Source organism: Ailuropoda melanoleuca, chromosome 14 (assembly GCF_002007445.2).
Source record: "Ailuropoda melanoleuca isolate Jingjing chromosome 14, ASM200744v2, whole genome shotgun sequence".
Lineage (NCBI taxonomy): Eukaryota > Metazoa > Chordata > Mammalia > Carnivora > Ursidae > Ailuropoda > Ailuropoda melanoleuca.
Window position 1 is genome coordinate 79,989,148 of NC_048231.1, and position 22,622 is coordinate 80,011,769.

General features: G+C 36.4%; 1 protein-coding gene across 7 annotated transcripts in view; it reads right to left on the reverse strand.

Annotated features, from left to right (window-relative positions):
- Positions 1 to 22,622, reverse strand: part of PIAS2 (protein inhibitor of activated STAT 2) — a 76,943-nt gene that overhangs the window by 17,421 nt on the left and 36,900 nt on the right. For all 7 annotated transcript variants that reach the window (XM_034643224.1, XM_034643223.1, XM_002918124.4 and 4 more), the window contains exons 6-11: positions 18,486 to 18,620; positions 16,186 to 16,291; positions 14,711 to 14,784; positions 7,282 to 7,442; positions 5,808 to 5,941; positions 3,987 to 4,158 (exon numbers count right to left, since the gene is read on the reverse strand). In XM_034643224.1, coding sequence (XP_034499115.1) covers positions 3,987 to 4,158; positions 5,808 to 5,941; positions 7,282 to 7,442; positions 14,711 to 14,784; positions 16,186 to 16,291; positions 18,486 to 18,620 — 782 coding nt within the window. The remainder of the gene's footprint in view (positions 1 to 3,986; positions 4,159 to 5,807; positions 5,942 to 7,281; positions 7,443 to 14,710; positions 14,785 to 16,185; positions 16,292 to 18,485; positions 18,621 to 22,622) is intronic.

Consider the following 22,622-nt stretch of genomic DNA (forward strand, 5'->3'; position numbering starts at 1 on the left):
CAGGAATGTGTATCTGTAATTGGGGGAGGGAGGACAGGGGCTAAGAAGGAGAGGGACTGGTATTCTCATGCTGAGGAGGGGGTTAAAGTGACTCTGATTATTCTGGCTGTCTCGTAGTATTAATATCTTGATCGTATTATTTTAAATGTAAGAGACAAGCTTTTGAAGATACACACACACATCACACGTGCACATGCCTGTGCCCACCTTCCTCCTGCTCTGCCTTCTCTTCCTTGATATCTCACACTGAAAAGTTTCTGTCTTGATCCTGAATTGACCTCTGAACTTGAATCAGATTTATAGGAGACAACAACAAAACTCACTCTCCTCCCCAGCTCCATTACCTACACCTGTAGCATCAAGTCAGCATCGCAAGACACAGTCTAGCACCACAGTAACAACTGATTATTGCATAGGTTCTGTTCTCATAACATGAAACTTTAAGTAACTACTCCTTGTTTCTCCAATACAAAATGCTGACTGTCACATGTGAAAATGTCAAAATCCAATGAAGGTATAAATTATTAGATCAACATCTAAAACCCTAGCAAACATCTAAAAGACTAAATTATTTTGTGTAGATTAATTTCTATTACCTGAACTTTACAACCATTAATACAAATTCCATTTTTATAGAATCGGTAAATTAGTCAGTTGTGACCATTATTAAATCATGCACTGGTAGCAGATTTTGGTTCTAATCAGAATGTTCACAAGGACTACATTCAGAAAGGTAAATGATTCTAACATCTATGCAAAAATAGATGTATTTATAAATACAGAATAACAGGGACCATGGAGAAATGTAAATGGCTATATCTGGTGGAATTATGGGTATAAAAATGTTTAACTATAAAGCAATAAAAAAATTTAAAGTTTGTAACATGTTACTGCCTCTTCACAGGACTGGTAAATACACACACAGGCATAGGTATGCATTATCCATGTGTACATATATATTTTAAATTTTTGTAGCTTTATCCATAACATCACAGCACAAAGGTAAACTGCTAGGACACTGCTAGAGAGCAAATATTAGTATTCCAGACTGTGTACTGGATCACTGAATTCATCATACTTGGCCCAGACTTAGATGTCTGAAAATGAGTTAACAGTTCAATAACTTTAATTTTTATCCATAAATCTGAAATCCCGTATGTGCTCCCACTTTATCATACAAACATAAAAAAGACTGAATTTTGTTACCAATTCCAAATGAGTCTTAATCCACAGAAATACTTATCTCTATACTTCTCTACGCCTGTCTTTAGAATACCTTATTAGTGACAAAGTAATCATTCAATGGTTCAGGGAATGGGGTGGGGACATAATATTTAAAATTATCTTAAATGTAGAAAAATATCAGAGGTTTTTCTAACAGTCTTAGATTAAGGTGCCAGTGTCTTCTGACAGGTACTGTATGACCACCACATTTAAGGACTAGAGTAGGTATTCAAGGAGAGAGGCTAAAAGGATTACCATCAAAATGTTAACAGAAGTTATATCTAGGCAGAATGCATTCTACCTCTTGATTATAAAACAACTGTAAAATTGTTTTTAAGAACAATTTCTAAGGGTGCCTGGGTGGCTCAGTCGGATGAGCGTCTGACTCTTGGTTTCAGCTCAGGTCATGATCTCAGGGTTGTGGGATCAAGCCTCACGTCAGGCTCTGTGCTCAGCGAAGAGTCTGCTTGGGATTCTCTCTCCCTCTCCCTCTGCCCCTTCCACCACTCACATGCATTCTCTCCCCCTAAAATAAACAAATAAATCTTAGAAAAAAAGAAAAGAACAATTTTTACTAAAACAATACTTCTTTAAAAATAACTGCTCTCTGGAATGTACCTGAAAGCAAGTTGTCCTGTTTTCTCATTCTCTATTCTTTCTCATTCGCTTACTATCATTAACCAAGAAGTCCCATGATAAACTTATGCAGCAGAGGAAAACCATGAAAATTCTAGATGCTAAGCCACAAGACAATATGAAAAGGATGACCAAGAACAAAACCGGAAAAGCATTAAGAGTTGGAAGGGATTACAGAGATGATATAACCATAGCATGAGTCTCCATGACACCCACTAGGACAGGTGGCATCCACTCTACCTCAATACAGAAAATATGATTTTAGCACAAAACATCAACTTTCCTAGTGTTCAGCTCCAATGGAAAGTCTTTTCATGTTATCTTCCCTCCACTGGACTTAGATCTCCCAAATGTTATAACATAGAATAAACTTAATCCACTTAGTCAATGATTTCCTTTTAAGAACTACAAGATATTCACATATTTACATATTATATATTCTCCTGTCCTGGCTTAATAGCTTCAGTCCTTAGACCCACCCATCCACCATGCTACAGTATGCACTATTTACCACCTTGTTCCCATCCTCTCATAATCAACACTGACTAAAATGATATTAAGTAAAAATCATCTAGCCTTAAACAGAATAAAAGTAGTGTGGGTATATATCCTGGACACTATGCTTCTTTCATCAATGCAGCCTAAGAATAAATCAGCTTCGGTGGTAAACCCTTCAAACCATTACATGGATTCTGATATTTCAAAGAGTTTCTACCAGGAATGGCTATTAATGAACTAAATACCTTTCCAGAATCCATTAAGATGACTATATAGTCATCCTTATGACACAATCCATTTTATCAATATATTTCCTAACAATAAAGCATTCCTGGATGAACCCTACTTTGTGGTAATGGACACCATTTTAAAATATAATTAAATGATTTTCTAAGACTGAATTCAGAATTTTCACTGGTCTTTCTATTGTGAGCCAGCTTCATTCTGTATGGTTGTTAATATGTAAATCTCATTTGGATATTGGGAATTAAGTTGATTTCATGGAATGAGCTGGGTAGCTACAACTTCTAGACTTTTTAAACCAAAATACAATGAGTATAATTCCATTTATATAAAATGTCTAGAACTGACAAATTCAAAGAGATGGTAAGAAGATGAACAGCTGCCTAGATTTGGGGTGTGAATGGGGATTAACTACAAGTGAACATGAGAGAAGTTTACGATGTGTTGGGAATACACTAGAACTGAATTGTGATGATGACTGGGCAACTCTCTGAATTTACTAAAATCAATGAACTGGGCAACTTAACAGTTAAGATGGGAAAATTTATGGCATAAAAATTATACCCCAATAAAGCCATTAGAAAAAATAAGTGCACTGAGAGGCCCAAAGGACAAGACCGGCACACCCAAGTCTAACATAGTTTGTTCATGGGATGTCAGGAAAACCCTCTGCTACTAACTTGGAGGTTTCAAAATTTCTAAGAAGCACCTGTTGCTAGAAACTTAGAGCTATCACTTACTACAAAAGACAGCAATAGCTTCTACCACAAGAGTCATAAAATATACATGCTAGAATGCATTTACTTGCCCACAGTTTGCCCTGGAGAGGATGAAAATAGGAAGGCAACCAATTTTTATTGAGAGACTACCACATGCCTGACACTGAGCCTAAGCTCTCTATCTTATTGAAACCAGATGATCATCTTATGAGGTAGGCATTATTTAACCCCATTTTACAGAGCAGAAAAAGGAGGCTCACACAAGTATTTCAGTCAAGATCCCAGAACGAGTAAGCAACGGTATCAAAACTGGAATCCACACTTGTCAGATTCCCAATGCCACACTCCATTTTTATACCAGGCTTACTCACGTTGGTCTGTGATGCCAAATTTAGGTTCCAGAAAATGACAAAAAAGGATCAAATATGAAATAAATACTTAGACACGAGAAGACTTCAACTCTCACTTCCCAAAGATGTTAATAATTTCTTCATCAAAATTTTCTCTCCTTTAAACAGGTGCTCTCTTGAAAATATTTCAACTTAACAAACGCAAATGAAAATAACCTTCTAAGGTCATGCAACTCTCAAAAGACATTTACAAACCTGTACCAAGAACAGTTAGTTCCAAGTGTAATAAGCAATAGTGAACTATAAATTAACAAACCCTTTGGTTGGGCTGCTTTGTGTTTCTGACATAAAGATGCATTTCCTTTTGGCAGGAGGGTCTTCCTCTTCATCAGACGAGCTTTCTATTGTTAGGTCAATAACATCCACTTTCTTCTTGCTTGTCTCATTGGCAACAGTCACTGAACAAGGCTTACTGAGGACACTTGAACCTGATGTAGGGAAGAGAAGTAAAGAAAAAAATCAAAGGTGGGACACAAATAAACTCTAACCATAAGAGTCTTAACTGTGCAGCAAGTCCAGGAGAATATATAGCCAGTAAAGCCACATACTCTGCCCAATGGATAAAGACTAACTCCTTAACTCCAGACATCTGTTTGTACAGTGACTGTTTACCTGGGGAGAAGGAGTAAGCTCTATGCCTTGCCAGAGGGTCAAAGCCTCCTTCGGACAGCATGCTCTTATGTCCCCGGTACTGCCAAAGGATTTGTTCAGATTCTGCGGCTCACGCTGTCTCCCCAGGTAAGCAGTCATTTTATAGACAGCCTAGGGTTAAGGTCCAATCTCCAGCCATAGGCTAAGAGTGCGTGGCTTCACAGGCTGTGTATTCTCACGGATGTATGGCACTGTTAAGTCAGAATCAGATACTTCCACTCTAGCAAAGTAATGGTACTCATGTCAGAGAACATATAGGCCCCTCACCATAAGCCAGAACTTGGTAAAAATTTAAATCTTGATGAGCTGAAAAAACTCCAAAGTTCTCATTTAAGTTATTCAGACATTTAAAGCTTTTCTTATCAACAATCTATTAATCACTTATGTCCTCCTTCTGCCACATATACCATATGTTAACTCACCATTTCATAGAAATCATTATGCCCTGTAATCTGTTTAACAGAAAACTAATAATGCCGGCTAATAATGGAAAAGCAGCAACTAATCAACTAAATCACCATTCTTCGTGAAGATGAGGGAAACCTTGATCATTCTACCTACGGGTTCAGTAACAATCACAGGAGAATGAATTTTTTTTTCAAGTAGGTTCCACGTGGGCCCAATATGGGGCTTGAACTTACGATCTTCAGTTCAAGAGTTGCAAGCTCTACCGAATGGGCCAGCCAAGTGCCCCAGGAGAATGATTAATATTGACATCAATCTTTTATTTTTACTCTGAGTACCCATTATTCATTACATTGTTAGACTGTCAAATACAGTCAGCATAAACTTAAATGCAGTGAGTGGATTATGTCAGATAAAAAGAAAACTTTAGGTTCACCTACAGGTTTCAATTACTGTAATTGCCCTTAGTTTCCCCACTCAGTGTGGACGGGTATAGGGAGTTGAAGGTTGAGTATACACCCTAGGTAACCAAGGCAATGGTCAAATTCCTTTCCACAAAGAAACGGAAATAATCTGCTCACTTTTGTAGCAACTAATCTATGAACACCCACCCCCATCCTCCACTGACAGATTCTGTGGCCTCTCTAAACACACCTCCACTTGCAATTCCCCCAAAAGGTACTCTAAAAACAATCCTGAAAAACTGTCCGTAAAAATGTCATTTATAACTTTTCATTTTGTAACAAATACCATATATTAAAATAATTTTAGATGACTGCTTCATTTACTTTACATATAAAAATATACTATGAAAAAGCTAATTATAAGATGGTATAAACTTTAGCACATTTCTTAAGGAAAGACTAAAAATCATTTGGGGGAAATTACATATGTAACAGATGATCAAAAGGTAAAGTTCGCAAACTGAGCTGCAAATGTAGTTCTAGCGGCCAAAGTTAACAATAAAGACAGCCCTGCAGGAGTCTCATTGCTTTGCTCTCTGTGGCCATTCTGCACATACTTTCTATTTTTGTACACGGCTGGCTGGACACTTTCATAGCTTCTTTCTTCGGTCTCATTGGACACCAAGTGCCATCCTCTTGGAATTTGATCTCATCCACATCAGAACAGTCATTGAGAATTTCCATAAAAAGCCTATAGACCAATTAAGAAGTACATAAATGTAATCAACAGCTTTGTTCAAAGGGCAACTAACAAAGTAACATGTACACTGACTTGGAGACAAAAGTAATGCTATCTTTTTGGTGTTTCAATATTTCACATTTTACAACAACTATTACATCCCCTTACTCCTAGGTTTTAGATCTTTAATGAGCAACATAAGTGACTTACTGTATCATCTAAATAGCTAAGTATCATCTAAGAAATCAGTGACTACACAGAAAGACACCTGGAGCCTCCTAACTGGGACTGGCAGTGAAGAACCAACTCCAACACAACATATAAATCAAACATAACCAAATACAAAGGTTATTATACAAAAAATAATTTATAAGCTTATTATCAAGAAAAAAAGAATTATGAGGTGGGGGGAAAAGAGGATTAGGGACATAAAAAAAGTCTCAATAAATTTAAATTAACTCTGTGTACAAATTATGTTCTATGCCCATAATGAAATTTGAAATCTTCTTCAAAAAAATTTGTGGAAAATGCCCAAATATTTGGAAACTAAACAAAACAACCAATGAGACCAAAAAAAAACAAAACATAAAAATATAAATTAGAAAGTATTTTGAAGTGAATGAAAATGAAAATATAATAAAATGCGTAGAAAATACCTAAAGCAGTACTTGAAAGAAACAAATGAAATAGAAAAAAGAGAAAAATCAATGAAAACAAAAAGCTAGGACTTTAAGATCAATAAAATTGACAAACTTCTAGTCACACTAAGGGTCAAAATAGATAGATAACCTGAGGAAACCCACATATATTAAAGAAAATGAATCTGTAGTTAAAAATTTTATCTCAAAGAAAATTCCAGTCCCAAACATCTTCACTAGAGAATTCTACCAACTATTTGAGGAGACATAATACCACTTCCCAACTCATTTGTATGAAGCCAGCATTACTGTGGTATTAAAAGCAGACAAAGGGGGCGCCTGGGTGGCTCAGTTGGTTGAGCCTCTGACTCTTGGTTTCAGCTCAGGTCATGATCTCATGGGTTGTGGGATTAAGCCCTGTGTCCAGCTCTGCGCTCAGCACAGAGTCCGCTTGAGAAAGTCTCTCTCCCCCTCACTTCACCCTACCCCACCCCACCCTCATGCTCTCTAAAATAAATAAGTAAATAAAATCTAAAAAAACAAACAAAGACATTACAAGGAAACAACAGACCAATATCCCTTGTGAGTTTAACAAGCCCAACGGTACACAAACCCAAAAATAAATAAAAAGGGTAACATGATGCTAGACTAAAATTTATATGAGGCTGTACTGAATGTTTACATAAGCTAACACTTATGTTGGGATATACTTACCCATCTAAAATTAGACTTTCATAGGCAGCTTTTTTGTCACACACAGGACAGATCCAGGTGGGCTTCTTCTCATTCATTTGCAGATAAAGCGCAGCGTCAAAACACTGTAGATGTGTACAAGTCACTGCACGGCATGGGATTGTCAACCTCATTTTCCCTAACTACAGGACAGGAAAGACAACAAGGGAAACCTTTCAGAAAGGAGAAGAATCACTCATAAAAGTCTGAAAAAATCTTACAAGAAGAGCAAAACGAAAAAAAATTCAAACCAGAAGTTATTTCCGTCAAGATCACTAGTATTTTCTTTGTATTCACTGACTGCCCTATGACTTTTAAAAGCCCATTTCAGGGGCACCTCGGTGGCACAGTCGTTAAGCATCTGCCTTCAGCTCAGGGCGTGATCCCAGCGTTCTGGGATCAAGCCCCACATCAGGCTCCTCCGCTGGGAGCCTGCTTCTTCCTCTCCCACTCCCCCTGCTTGTGTTCCCTCTCTCGCTGGCTGTCTCTGTCAAATAAATAAATAAAATCTTTAAAAAAAATAAAATGAAAGCCCATTTCACTTTTTAAAAATAATTAATATGCAAATTCGCAGGTAGGAAAAAATGTCTCTTTCTTACCGGTTCCCCTATTTAGAAGGAACCACTGTCACCCATCTCTTGCATGTACTTTCATTGATACTCTATGCATAACCAATTATGTATTTTAAAAAATTTCCCAGAAATGTGGCATGCAATACACACAATTCTGTACCAACCGTCACGTAATATAACTTAGTGACTGTTTCATATATATCAGTACACAAAAGGTTTCCATGACATGAAGGTATCGTAACTGATATGAAGTATATGATACGAAGAATCATTATTTATTTAATTCGTACCCTGCCCTAGCGATGGACATTTAAATTGCTTCCAATCTGTTATACAAATAATGCTGCAATAAATATCTATAGGATAAACTCCTACAAGTAACATTTTTGGGTCAAAGGGAAAGTGCATTTGTGACTTCTGTCACACTGACAAAATATCTTCCACAGAATACCTACCGATTTACGTGCATATATAACAATCAATGTGCTTGGTTCCCCTCAACATAGTGCTATAATTCACTCTGATCTCTGCCAACCTGATAGGTGAAAAATATCCCATTATAGTTGTGAACTACATTTATTTTAAGTTGAGCTTCTTTTTTACTTCTAAGAGCCATCTCTGCTTCTAAGAACCATCTATTCATAACCTTTTCTCATTTTCCGTTTGGTTATTAGTCTTTAGTTATCTATCTACAGAAGCTCTATATTAAGTCAGCCTCATGTATATGATATGAACTGCAAATATATTTTTCACCTATGAAAATTTTTTACTTGTGTATAATCACTTGTGCTGCTATCCCAATATACTTTTATATAACTATAGTGCTCTGTTCAATTCTTATTCCAATTGGTAGAGGTATACCAACATCAGGACACACACCCAGATTAGATGGAGTCTTTCTGTATAACCTTTCAACAGCCCTCCCTATATCCTTACAGAAAACATCTCAGTTTATAACCAGCTCTGTGTTATTCTGATAGAAAATCTGTTTCTCCCACTAGACTCTAAGCTCCACAAGGACAAGGTCCACATCACACTGTTCACCACTGCAATCCAAGTGTCACAGCACAGTACCTAGAATGCAGCATGTGCTCAGTATTTCTTGACCAGATGACAGAACAAATAAAGAAAAACTAGAAAAATGGCAAAGGGAAAGAAAGGGAAGAAGGAATGACTTCTTCACAGGCACTACAAAGTCTAGAAAACTTCACAGCAAAATTACATTGTTAACTTTGCCAGAGGGGTAGGATTTTTAAAATGCCTCTGTTTGGTGTTTATTTCTCCCCTTTTGGTTTATAATTTCTTTCTCCTAAAATGAACATTTGGTTATTTCGTAATTAAAAAATAATAATTTGGCCAGTCGTCACCATAGCAATAACTATTGTTTGTATAGTTCTATTTACATGGAAGGCACAGTGTTGAAGACTTTATAGCATAAAGTGACACTTTATATTTAAACCTAATAACTGCACTATATGGTTGACCTAGATTATCACCCCCCCAACCCCACTCTGAGAACACTGTGGCACAACAACGAAGCTAAGTGATAACTACCATTACAAAGTCAGAAAGCGGCAGAGCCAATTTGTGAACCAAGCAGCTCTGGCTCCAGAGTCCATACTCTTATCCCTGTGCTATACTGACTCCATCTGAGCGTTTAACTAGAATTCTAAAAGGCATCTTAGACGTTAACAGTGATTCGTGCAAGTACATAGCACAACAGAACTCATGATTTAAGAAAGAAAAAGTTACGAACAGAACTGTTATGAAAATTAACAAATAGTACCTACTTTATTATAAATTTCTCTTCTTACGATATTTGCTTCTGTATTTTCTTTTCCTTTAATAACAAATTATTCCCTAAGTCATGTGGAATCTAACTGGGTGCTAAGGATTTTTACATACATTTCACAGAATTCTCCTAACAGCCCTCTGACTGCAGAAAGACTGGTATCTGTATTTCTGCTTTTGAAATGAAGATGCTGAGATGCCGTGAGGCTACAAACACCACGCTCACTGAGACCCAGCTGGTGGAGCTCTAACACAAACACAAATGTTTTTTCCGTCCATGAGAATCCTCCTAGTTTTACAACATCACACATGGTGCTAGTTTTTGGTTTCAATTATCTACCTTTTCCTGTTTTGCTAAGAGTTTTTGTTCTATTAGGAATGGATGTTGACTAAACACCTATTCAGCACCCTAATGAAATAATCACAGGGGTTTCCCACTCCCCTTTCAATTATTAATATAAAAATTTTTTACAGGTTTTCTAAAATCAAAACCATACTTCATTCCTAAGAGGTATCCTTTTGTTATCATGTATTATTCTTCTAAAATACTGGCTTCTTTTTACTTAGGAATTTTTCATCGTTGCTTTTTATTTGGAAACAACCTAAACAATCACTAAAAAAGGCTGACCAAGTAAATTTACACCATACCCAATCAACGAAATATCTTTAGTGATTACAATAAGATATATCTACAGATATTAATAGTTAAGATATACTGTTAATTAACCCACAAAAAAGTATATGTAGCAGAATACAATTTTTTCCAATAAACACACACAATAATGAACATGAAGTTCAATCTAAAAAGATGTATTTCATACTATTAGTATGACTATTAGACCATATCAATTTAAAATTTTAATGTTTGTTCTATTTGAATAATTTTATAATAAAGTAGGTACTATTTGTTAATTTCCATAATTTGTTTCTTTTAAATAATGCTCTAACTCGGCCTACTATGGTTTTTTGGGGGGTTGGGGGCAACTAGCTCTCATACTTCTGGCTACAGAATCCCTTCACAATCTTAAAAATTGAGAATCTCAAGAAGTTTTTATGTATATAGGTTATATTTACCAATATTTATTGTAGTAGAAATTAAAACAGACATTTTTAAAACACAAGAATACACAATTACACACTACATCAACCCTCAGAGCACTGATATCACCAACAGCCAGGCAACCCTATTAAACACTGCCTACTCATGAGAGAATGAGAGCAGAAAAGGGACAAACTGCATCCTAGTATTATTTTAAAACAGCTTTGACTTTGTGAAACTCTTCCAAGAGTCTCAGGGGCCTCCAATTATCCCTGAACCACGCTCTGAAAACTTGCTTTTTTTTCTTCTTCTTCGGTGTCACTTTCATCTCTCCTGTCACTGCCTTAGAATTTCCACGACATACAAAACTGAAAACATTCACAACTATGGAATTGCTGATTTAATCCTAGTGTCTCACAAGAGTTAATGAGTATTTCCCAAGTTAAAAAAAGCATTTATTACCAACTGGCCAAATCTGATCAATTTCCTAATACTGATAATGGCATGTTAATAAAAGCTTTGTATGTGTTAAATTCTATTTAGTCAGATGATGGATGGATGGATGGATAGATGGATGGATGGAAGGAAGGAAGGAAGGAAGGAAGGAAGGAAGGAAGGAAGGAAGGAAGGGTGGAAGGGTGCCTAACCAATGCAACATCTTTTTGATTAGTAAAATTTTTAAGTTTTCACTTAAATTACATTTAACATACAGTGTAATATTAGTTTCAGGTGTATGATATAGAGATTCAACACTTCCACACATTACTTAGTGCTCATCACAAGTGTCCCCCTTAATCCCTGTCACCCACCCCCTCACCCCCTTCCCCTCTGGTGACCAGCAGTTTGTTTTCTATAGTTAAGAGTCTGTTCTTGGTTTGCCTGTCCCTTTTTGTCCCCTTGCTCATTTGTTTTGTTTCTTAAATTCCATATATGATTGAAATCATACAGTATTTGTCTTTCTCTGACTGATTTTACTTAGCATAATACTCTCATGCTCTATCCATGTCACTACAAATGGCAAGATTTCATCCTTTTTTATGGCTGAGTAATATTCCTCTGTGTGTGTGTGTGTGTGTGTGTGTGTGTGTGTGTGTCCATTCATCAGTCAATGGACACTGGGTTGCTTCCATAATTCGGCTATTGTAGATAATGTTGTTATAAACATCAGAGTGAAATGTTATACAAAGAGTACCTAAACCGATTTTCATTTTACTGTAGCCTAATTAGTATCTGCGTAAATTAAGAAAGAATGTATATAGTAAAAATGGCCCCAATCGTGGTTCCAAACTATGTATGAGTCAGCATCTTAAGAGATAAAAATCAAACCTAGCTTCCTTTTCCATCCCCCAGCCACTCTGCCCACCTCTGCAGGACAGACGTAAAACCACTAGCTGATATCACTAATACAGAACCCCTGTGTAAAACTCAGACACCGTATTCAGAAATATAATAATGCACACTTAGTCAGATCCCTCCTTCAAGAACGACTGTAAAACTGCCTTCCAAAGGTCCCAAGGATAGAGGCTTTGGACTGTGCTCCCCACTACCCAGCCTCATGTCTACTCTGAATCATTTTACAAACATACTGTGAAATAGAACAAACACTTCTTCCACTACCTTAAAGCCATCATTTTCTCTCATTTCTGCCACCTGATCCCAGAGTTCACCTCTTATCCTTCCAAATGCTTCCGATCCACTCTGTGCTTACTTCCCATCACTGCTCCAGATCCAGTGTTACTTCCACAGCCTGCAGGCTGCACTCCTTTCTGCTCTCTTCAACCAATACTGGTATTATCTCTTCCTCAAAAACTCCTTTCACCATCTAACTTCTGTCATCCACCGGTTAAATCTGATCAAAACCTCTGTCTGGTGCTCTAATTAACATGTATCATATACTACAGCTAGCTTCAACTTCGTGTTAACACTACTACAGCCTGAAAAGTACCACCTACTCTTTTTTTTTAGAAAGTGCTGAGAAAATCAGGTATGATTTTTTTCAAAAAGCTCAAAAGACAGTCTGCAAAACAGACTTAGTGAAAAGGAACTGTTCCCTATCCTTATATAGAAGGAATCCTAACCACTCTGATATACCACTTTGACTATTTTGAAAATCTGAGAATCCATTCTGTTGTTCTCATACAGAATAGCATAGTGTTTGAAGAAAAAAAAGGAAAAAAGTTTTAAAAAACAAGTGCCAAGAAAACAAGACAGAAAACCGAATCATGCAGCCACTAGAACTCCTCAGGTAAGCTATACAGAAGCACTTTCCTCCTGACAGAATAGTCTCCTACTAAAACATAAAGGTAACATGAGTTCCCTTCCCATATAGTGACTATGCCTAGAATATAGCCAGCAATTAACATTAATAGGGTTAAACTGTAAGAAAACTGTCAATATTCAGCTGTTTTTGAGCAACAAAATGGCAATTTCCTGTGTTTCAATTTAATAGCAATTTTAACATGAGAGGGAGGAAAGGGTAATGTGAAGACACTCAAAAGAATTCACGCTCCAAGGTCTGCACACAGCACGGAGGTAGAAGAGGAGGTCCTGGGTCCAAACACAAGCCCTCTAGGGCTTCTGCCACCACTTCAGGACATTAATGCCCCCACCCCCGCCATGCTGGGACTGCAGGCCTTCTCTCTGGGTCTGATAACCACAGGTTCCCATTTCTAAGCAATCCCAATTTCATGCACTTCTATTCCTTTTCAATAAAGCTAAGTTAGTTCAAGTTAATGATAATAAAAAAATAAATTCAGAAAGAAAGAGATCTGCAAACATCACTTTCCAGGGTAACAGAGAGATGGACTTATAACTAGGATATTTATATTTTAGCCCAATTTGGTATTATGGTATATTGTTAAGGTAACTGGAATAATGTCAGAAGACCAAAATTTTTATCCTTGTTCTATTACTAACTGTGTGATGTGGGTTAGCCAACCACTTTTAGTCTCAATTTCCTCATTCGCAAAATGGGAACAACTCTTCCACACGGGTTTGCTAGGACAGTTAAAATAAGGAGCACATCACTGGAACTCAACAAATTCCTTCTTTCTCTCTCCCTCTCTCTGACACAATTCTCTCTCCATTTAAATACTGTACATTTCTCACAAAGGTGGCTGGTCATGAGGTGCCCCCAAAACTACATTCCTGGTTCTGTGACTTTTCTCATAAAGTTCCTCACATCTGGAAAGGGTCCCCTCCACCAGCACTGATTTTAAAGAAGCCTTCATCCATTATTCTTGACCTCTCCCATCTCTTTGGTACTCTTAGCAAGGTTACATGTGGTATGTATGTCTTCACTTTCTCATGTGAGTTAGTTTTATCTCTCAAAGTAGGATATTAACTTTCTGACAACTTCTTATCAAGTCCTCAGTATTTTCTCCCAAAATTAGCTCAGGAACAAGTGCACAGGAGGATCTGAGAGTTGATTTCCAGCCCATAGTCTCTATGTAAAGAGACATAAAAATTATTATGCAACTTAGAAGTACATTACAAACACATTAAGACATCTCATAATGCCGGGATCACGCCCTGAGCCAAAGGCAGACGCTTAACCGCTGTGCCACCCAGGCGCCCCAAGACATCTCAAACATTCTAACCATTAAACCAGAACCATCAATTAGCACTTATTAGGTGATAGTAATTTTATTGCTATTTTTTCAATGCTGTTTATATTCTGACCAAAGGAGCCAACTCTCTATTCTCCCTGTGTGTTTTCTATTAGTTGTGGATTATCTACACCAAAAACCTGTGACAGATTATTCGGAACCTAAAGCTCTCTTCCCTCTTCCATACAATATCCTTTTAGGTCTCTCCGTGCTTAGTCATTGTTTGAAGAACATTTGCATTCTTCAGAATTACGTTTAATCATTAAAATTCCTGAATGGGAAAGTGAGAAAAGTTCAGAATTCTATCATAATGTATCATTCATTCCCACACTTACTTATATAGGAAAATTAGTAATTTATAAAAAGTGAAACAGCCCGGAATGTTTTATTGCTTTACTTACGGGGCACATCAAGGATACCCGAAGGCTAGTTGTAGCAATTTCACTATCAGGATCTGCAGTAAGTTTTTCTTTAACTTTAAAAAGAAAGAAAAAGAATTTTAAAAAATGTTTAATTAACTGTGATATTCTGAACAGAATTATAGAAATATATATCATCTTATTTAAAGTTTCCCAAGCACTTTGAGTACGTCAAGAAACTACAAAAAGAACACAAAAACCCCCAAAATGTTAAGTATTAATGTACTGAAAACACAATCATACTTCCAGTATTAAAGAATTACAAATTTGCAAACTCTAGACCACATGTTTACTTGAATTTTTAAAATTTCTTTTTAAAAGTAAAATTGCAGGTAAGGAAGAGTTTCAAAACAGCAAGCTGTGTAAGACTGAAGAACAATACAACACTTGGGAAAGGAACTTGGAAGGGAGCTGTACTTGGAGCTTCAGTGCTATCCTCACACTCAGGACTTTTTATTAGGGGGTACTGGCTGTTTCCAACAACTATTAAATTTGTAAACCAAAAAGGCCAAATATTCTTATACTACCTTTGACAACTGAAAACTACAATACATGTGCTAATGTCTCTGCAATTTGATTTACCAGGCAATGTATACAAGTTACAGTCTCTACAAACAAGCTCACAAATATATGCATGCTTCTAAGTGCCTAATACCCAACACCATTATAGAGAAAAGGCAAGGAAATGGGAGACAGTGGAACCGTAGCAGGGCATGAAAACCGAGGGAAGCACTTCCTTGGCTTCCAGCTCTAAGGAGGGAGACCCCTACTGTGCTGTTTAAGGAGATGAGAATGGTTTAAGTACAAGAAAAGCAACACCATTTCAACAGCCCTACTTGGCCCCCCTTTCAATCTGTAGATCCTTTTCTCCTTTCCGCTTCATTCAGTGTGGGAGGTAACTGGGGGAAAAATATTCTCTTTCCCAGAAAAATGTCTTGTTCAATTAAATGAATTTACTGAATTATTTACAGTTTGGCTTAGACTTTTTTCTCTATTATTATACACTGTGAAAGCAAAGTACAAAATTAAACTTCTGAGAAGGCAAATACTGTTGATAAATATCAACACTACTTTTTACAAAAAGAGCTTCTTCATTTCAAATTTTTTAAAATATACATTCTATTACACACTGGAGATTCTGAAGACTTGCACTTATATTCGCAAGTCAACATATGCATCAAAATTACCATCAACCTCACATTTTCCCAAGTAAGCTCTCATGAAAAAGCCAAAAATCAGACTAGCTGGGATTTAAAACTGATCCTTGGGAGTGATTTCTGAGAAATATTTTTCAACTTACAGGGTTCTTAGGGTATTTTTAACTCAAAATTCACTCTAGGTTTTTTAATAATTCTTCCCAAATTATTCCTGTATTGATGTAAATTTGAGGGTTGCGCTTCCCCCCCCCCGCCCCCAACAAAGCATCTCATATGCTCAGTCTTACAAACATTACTTACTTAGTGCTCTGGAATGATCAGGGTTTCTAATACCTTTCATTTTTAATCTCTGTAATAACATGGCTGATGTGAGCTGTCGTACAAGATATACAGACATGGAGTAATTCTACAAAGAAAGATAATCTATATTAAAGATGAAAGATTAAATAGTCTATTTACATAAAATACTTTTCTAAGAAACTCTGGTTTCTAAAAATAACATTCGAAATAACTTTCACAGGAAGGTCAAGGACGGTGAAGGGAACAAAATCAACTCAGCTATTATAGGGAAGATAAAACTCAATCATATTAAAAGTATTTCTCAATCACTTATCACTTTAAAACATCCATGTGAAAGATAACATATCTTAGATCAGTAGTTTTCAAACTGTGTTTCTAATTTAGCAAAACTGATTATCCTAGGGCCATCATGGTATGAATGAGAATGTACCCTCCTATGCCCACTTCTAACTGAAATTGTTCTGTGTCCATGTTAATAGGACTGTCGCGATATTTTCACCGAAGAATGGGTTCCACTGCAGAAACAATGTTCAAACACCAGTGGTCTGAATTAACATTTCAAATCCAGAGTTTCAAAATTCTAATTCTGGCAGAAGAGACCACATCATACATGGCCTTGAGCAAATCTTCAAATGAACCCAATACTGGCTTTCTTCTGAGAAAAACTTTGATAAATTAACTCTTGTTTCCAAATGCACATTTTATTAAGGAAGGGACAACTACTATAGTATTTAAGACACATGAAGAAATGATAAAAATCAAAAAGACAAGGCCAGAAAACAGCATCCAATCCCATACCTCTTAGATCTGGCACAAAGGAACCTTCGTTAGCTATTTATAGAGCTATGAAGAGATGAAATAGAATTTTACCTACTTGCTAAAAATCTATCTTACTATTTCACTACATATATTCATTCAATTGATCCTACAATAAACAAATACTTTTAACAGTTACCAAGCCAAATATTTTAAATATCATTTTTAATGTCCTGCAACAGTCTTTTTAAGTAACTGAATACTCAATATAGTATGCAAATTTTAAGTCAATAATCATTTTAATTACAAGGAAAGAATATTATTCCCATTACACAGCAAAAAAACCTGCCAGGTCTTCAACGTCTACAATCATTTACTCAAAAATCTTTAAGTTAATAGTTACTTCAAAAAGATACATTCTTCTATTCAAGTTCTTCCCATAAGCTTTAAAGTATTAATACCTGTTCACTTAACAATATCCCTTGCATTTGCAGACAATACCCACTCTCAAGATTTTGCTTATCTTTAAGTAGGCCTCAGGAAATTAAGCAACTTTGCTAAAATCACAGTGGCCAATTTGGGACTAAGTCAAGATTTTCTGACTTATCCAGTGCTTCACTACACTGTACGTTCAGTTTGTGCAAATGAAAAATACTAGGAATCAGTGCCCTGTGATAATACAGACAAGTTACGGTAAAAATTCAAAACTGAGAGCTCAAGAAAACAATCATTAGAGAGAGTAATATTTTTATAGTGCAAATACGAATACAAAGATATTCTTTATGTCCAGCTCTGCAACTGCCTTGGTGTTACAACCAAAAAACTCCTGCTACAAACATATGACTCAATTTCTCTGTCCATAAAATAGGAATATTACCCTCTTTATCTCTATGAAATAGCAAGATGTTCAGAAATTAACTGAAATCTCTTTTGACATTCTATTATTTCTATATATAAACAAATAGTTCTAAAACAGAAATCCCATGTTGTATTTAGTCAGTATCCCATAATTGACATAACACATTTGAGACTAAGAATTAGTAGAAAGCCAGGTTCATCAACCTAAAGGTATTGGGAAAATACTGTAATTCTAAGTAAATATCTTCATGTGAGATTCCCCACGTTATCTGAAGTTAACAGCTGTTCATGTAAAGGCTGGAACAGATTTACTTCCAACCACATTTAACCATTTTCCTCAAAGCCTGATAAAACTTTGTCCCTCTTCATAAATACATAACATTACCCAAAGTTTCCAGTTTCTTCAAACACTACTTAAACATATACATAAATATAACTGTGATGAAGCCATTTCCTTAAGAAATACTGTAAATACACTCACTTCTTTTCCAAGAAAACAAAGAGACTCAGGAAATCTTGAACTTTTTAACTCTAAGAATCTCTACATCTCCACCCCTCAACTGAAAATTACTGCTTCTTAAAATTACAATCAGAAAACTAACAAGTTAGAGCTAGGAGCTTGAGCTAAGAAAAGACAAATCACCTCCTAGTGAGATCACTTTCATGCTACCCAGAAAAATCTTTACCTTTCCGATTTCTGATGCCCAAGAAATGGAAATCTGGTTTGGCACAGCTGAAGATAACCTAACTAAAGATGTAATATTCAAAGGGCGTCCAGGGCGTTTCTGTTCAATCCCATTTTTAGGTGGAGGTGCATAGCCCTAGAACCGTGAGAGAGAAAAATAATTTTAAATTCTCTATCAGGGAATCAAACATTTTCTCCAAGATAGATACACATTTGCCTAATTTCTGTTACATTTCCATTACATAGATCTGATATCTTATTTTATCCTGGAAATCACACAATCTTCACTCTAAGGTCACCAATCCAAAGAGGAAACTAGTACCTCTTAAAAAACGTTATATTTCACAAGTTCAGAAAAGTACAAAAAAACACAAAACCAAACCCCAGGTTCCACCATTAAAATGAAAGATACTAACATCTTGCCATACTATGAATCTTTTTCCTTTTTATAAACGATAAAGTTGCACCTCTTTGCACTGATTCATCGTAGAACCCCCTGTTCAAAATGCATTCAAATATGGGGGATGGGAAGGAGGGAAAACAAAGCTTGGGGATTAAAAAACAAGTTCATGCAAAAATAAGTTACTGGGACTACATCAAAATAAAAAGCTTCTGCACAGCGAAGGAAACAATCAACAAAACTAAAAGATAACCAACCTACTGAGTGGAAGATATTTGCAAATGACATATCTCATAAAGGCTTAGTATCTAAAATATATAAAGAATATATATAACTCAACACTTAAAAAAAAAAGATCCAGTTAAAAACTAGGCAGAAGACATGAACAGACATTTCTCCAAAGAAGACATACAAAATGGCCAAGAAATAAAAGATGCTCAACATCACTCATCATCAGGGAAATGCAAATCAAAACTACAATAAGGTATCACCTCACACCTGTCAGAATGGCAAAATCAAAACCACAAACAAGTGTTGGCAAGGATGTGGAGAAAAAGGAATCCTTGTGCACTGTTGGTGGGAGTGCAAACTGGTGCAGCCAGTGTGGAAGACAGTATGGAGGATCCTCAAAAAATGAACAACAGAACTACCCTACAAACCGGTAATCGCACTAGTAGGTATTTACTCAAAGAACACAAAAAGGCTAATTCAAAAAGATACGTGCACCCCTATGTTTACTGCAGCATTGTTTACAATACCTATTTATAGAAATAGCCCAACTGTCCATAAACAGATGAATGGATGAAGAAGAGGTAGTATGTACATACAATGGAATATCATTCAGCCATTAAAAAAAGAAAGCTTGCCATTTGCAATCACATGCACGGAGCTTGTGAGTATAATGCTAAGTGAAGTCAGAGAAAGACAAATACCAGATGATTTCACTCATATGTGGAATTTAAGACAAAACAAATAAAGGGGAAAAAGAGAGACAAACCAAGAAACAGACTCTGAACTACAGAGAACAAAGTGATGATCACCAGAGGGAAGGGGTGGAGGGAAGGGTGAAACAGATTATGGGGATGGATTAAAGAGTATGCCTCTCATGATGAGCACTGAGCAATGTATAGAACTACTGAATCTCTATATTGTACACCTGAAACTAATATAACACTGTATGCTAACTTACTGGAATTAAAATTTAAAAACTTACTAAATTTTTAAAAAAATAATAAAAATAAAGTATTTTTATTATAGTTTATAGGGGAAAAAAGAACAAATCAATGAATTTCAAAGAATTACTAAAGTCTTGTGAGTGAAAAAAAAAAAAATGCTCTCCACTGCCCTCTCCCCAAGTAGAAAAGAATTTGTCATTTTTAAAACCAGAACATGTTAACAAAGAATAATCAATATTTCAATTGGCATTAAATTAGCGTGATGGCTATAATACTGGTATTTACACTTTATTTTTTCTAATCATTAAGTATTTGTTTTAAACAGCAAGTTGATTCACATTACATCCATTTCTCAATTACAAGACTTCTCAGTTTGTAATTTTCAAAAATAATACATTTTTTAAAGATTTTATTTATTTGTCAGAGAGACAGCACAAACAGGAGGGGGAAGGAGGCAGAGGGAGAAGCAGGCTCCCCGCTGAGCAAGGAGCATGAAATGGGACTCGATCCCAGGACCCTGGGATTATGACCTGAGCCGAAGGCTTAACCAACTGAGCCACCCATGTGTCCCTAAAATAATAATTTTTAGAAAATTAAAATCTCTTAACTGTGAAAACATCTATGTATTGAAAAGCAGATACCATATTTCACTGAATCTAAAATGCCACTGATGTAATTTAACTGTGTACCACTGAGAAGGAAAAAAACACTCAGTTAATGATACTACCTAGCATATCACTACTTATTCCTGCATGCATAGCAAAGAAATATAAGCAAAATGAACTGGCTAACATATTCCTTTTAAATATACAGAAAGGAGCGCCTGGGTGGCACAGCGGTTAAGCGTCTGCCTTCGGCTCAGGGCGTGATCCCGGCATTATGGGATCGAGCTCCACATCAGGCTCCTCCGCTGTGAGCCTGCTTCTTCCTCTCCCACTCCCCCTGCTTGTGTTCCCTCTCTCGCTGGCTGTCTCTCTCTTTGTCAAATAAATAAATAAAATCTTTAAAAAAAATAAAAAAATAAATAAATAAATATACAGAAAAATCTTCTGAATCACTTTTCATTCTAGTCATCAATGTATATGTTTCATGGTATATCCCCAAATGCCACTAAGAACTCTGGAGATACAATTATTTCTTAAAACTATATTCTACTCCGCTAGCGTCACTCAGATTTCCTTGCAGGTCACTGACACCCTTAAATTAACTGCATGTGTTAACGCTAATACAATCTAGATCTTATCAGAATGTACTGATCAAAGCCTTCCAGACAACATCCAGGATTTGGGACCTTCCTTAAAATGTTCTTAAATCATCTGTTGCTTAAAAAACCAAAGGAGCATAGCTAACCACTCACGCCACAGGAATAAGAGCAAGGCTGTACAAGTACAGGCAATGACAATACATTACAGCTGCCACCTGGTCATCAGCAACTGTAAGATACCTCTGGATTCTAGTGACGTTAAAAATATGCACGTTAGAAACAATGAAATACAGTATTGGTGGCATTACACCACAGGCTAAGGAACACATTCTGTCACAACTAGGGAACCTCCTTCACTGCCTCGTCGGGAGGTAGGATAGTAATTATTCAGTGGAAATGCACCTAACTTGCAATCTACAACTTGCATCAAGACTTTGAAAATCATTAAAAACAGTTTGGGCAGGGAAGAAGGAAGGCAAAGAGCGTATCTTCAACAATGGCCATTACGCTATGGAAAAAGGAAATTGCGTGTGCACGGGTGTCTGTGTGTGTAGGAAGCTTATGCCCACCTAAGCCTGTTCAAGTGAAATAGGACAAAAACACTTCATTCTCTTATAAAGACTCTAGGAACTGGCTCAATGAGCAAAAAGCATAAGGAATATCAACACCAATATCTGGGTAATTCTGAATGAAACCTTTATGTGTTTTTAGCCTAGAAGCTAATTCTGTCTTCTGGTATGTTCACTGGTAGGTTAGCCAAATAAAACAATGGCACAGGGTCTGCCAAGATGATAAAAATAACGCACGAACTACCCAAACAGTAAACTCCATAAACTGGAATCGGAGACACCAAGCAACAATGTTTTAAGTCAGTCTGACAGAGGAAGAGAGCAACAAGGGGGGGAGCATAGGTGACGACAAGAACAAGGTATTAGCAAATTCATAATCAATTTTGGTACTAGTCTCAGTCACCTCAAGTATTCTAAATCTATCTCTACCCTACCTGACTAGTTTGATTTCACTGGTAGTTCTAAGTCATCTGTTAACTTGTATTCTCCTTCTGACCATTTCCATCACCTCCACTCAAGCATCAATTACCTGGTTATCGAAAACAGGATATAACTGCAATTTGCTAAAATATAAATGTGTAGCTTTAACATATTTCTAACAATTTTCCATATCTAAAGCAAAAATAAACTTAGGTTCATTTGACAGGGGACCTATGGAGCAAAGTTAAAACCTTTCTTAAAAGGCTGCTGGAGAGCCAGTAAAAGATAATCTGTCAGTCTCAACCTAACATTGCAATAAAAGATACACTCAAAAACCTTTCTGTGATGTGCTGTTATGACATCCTACCTG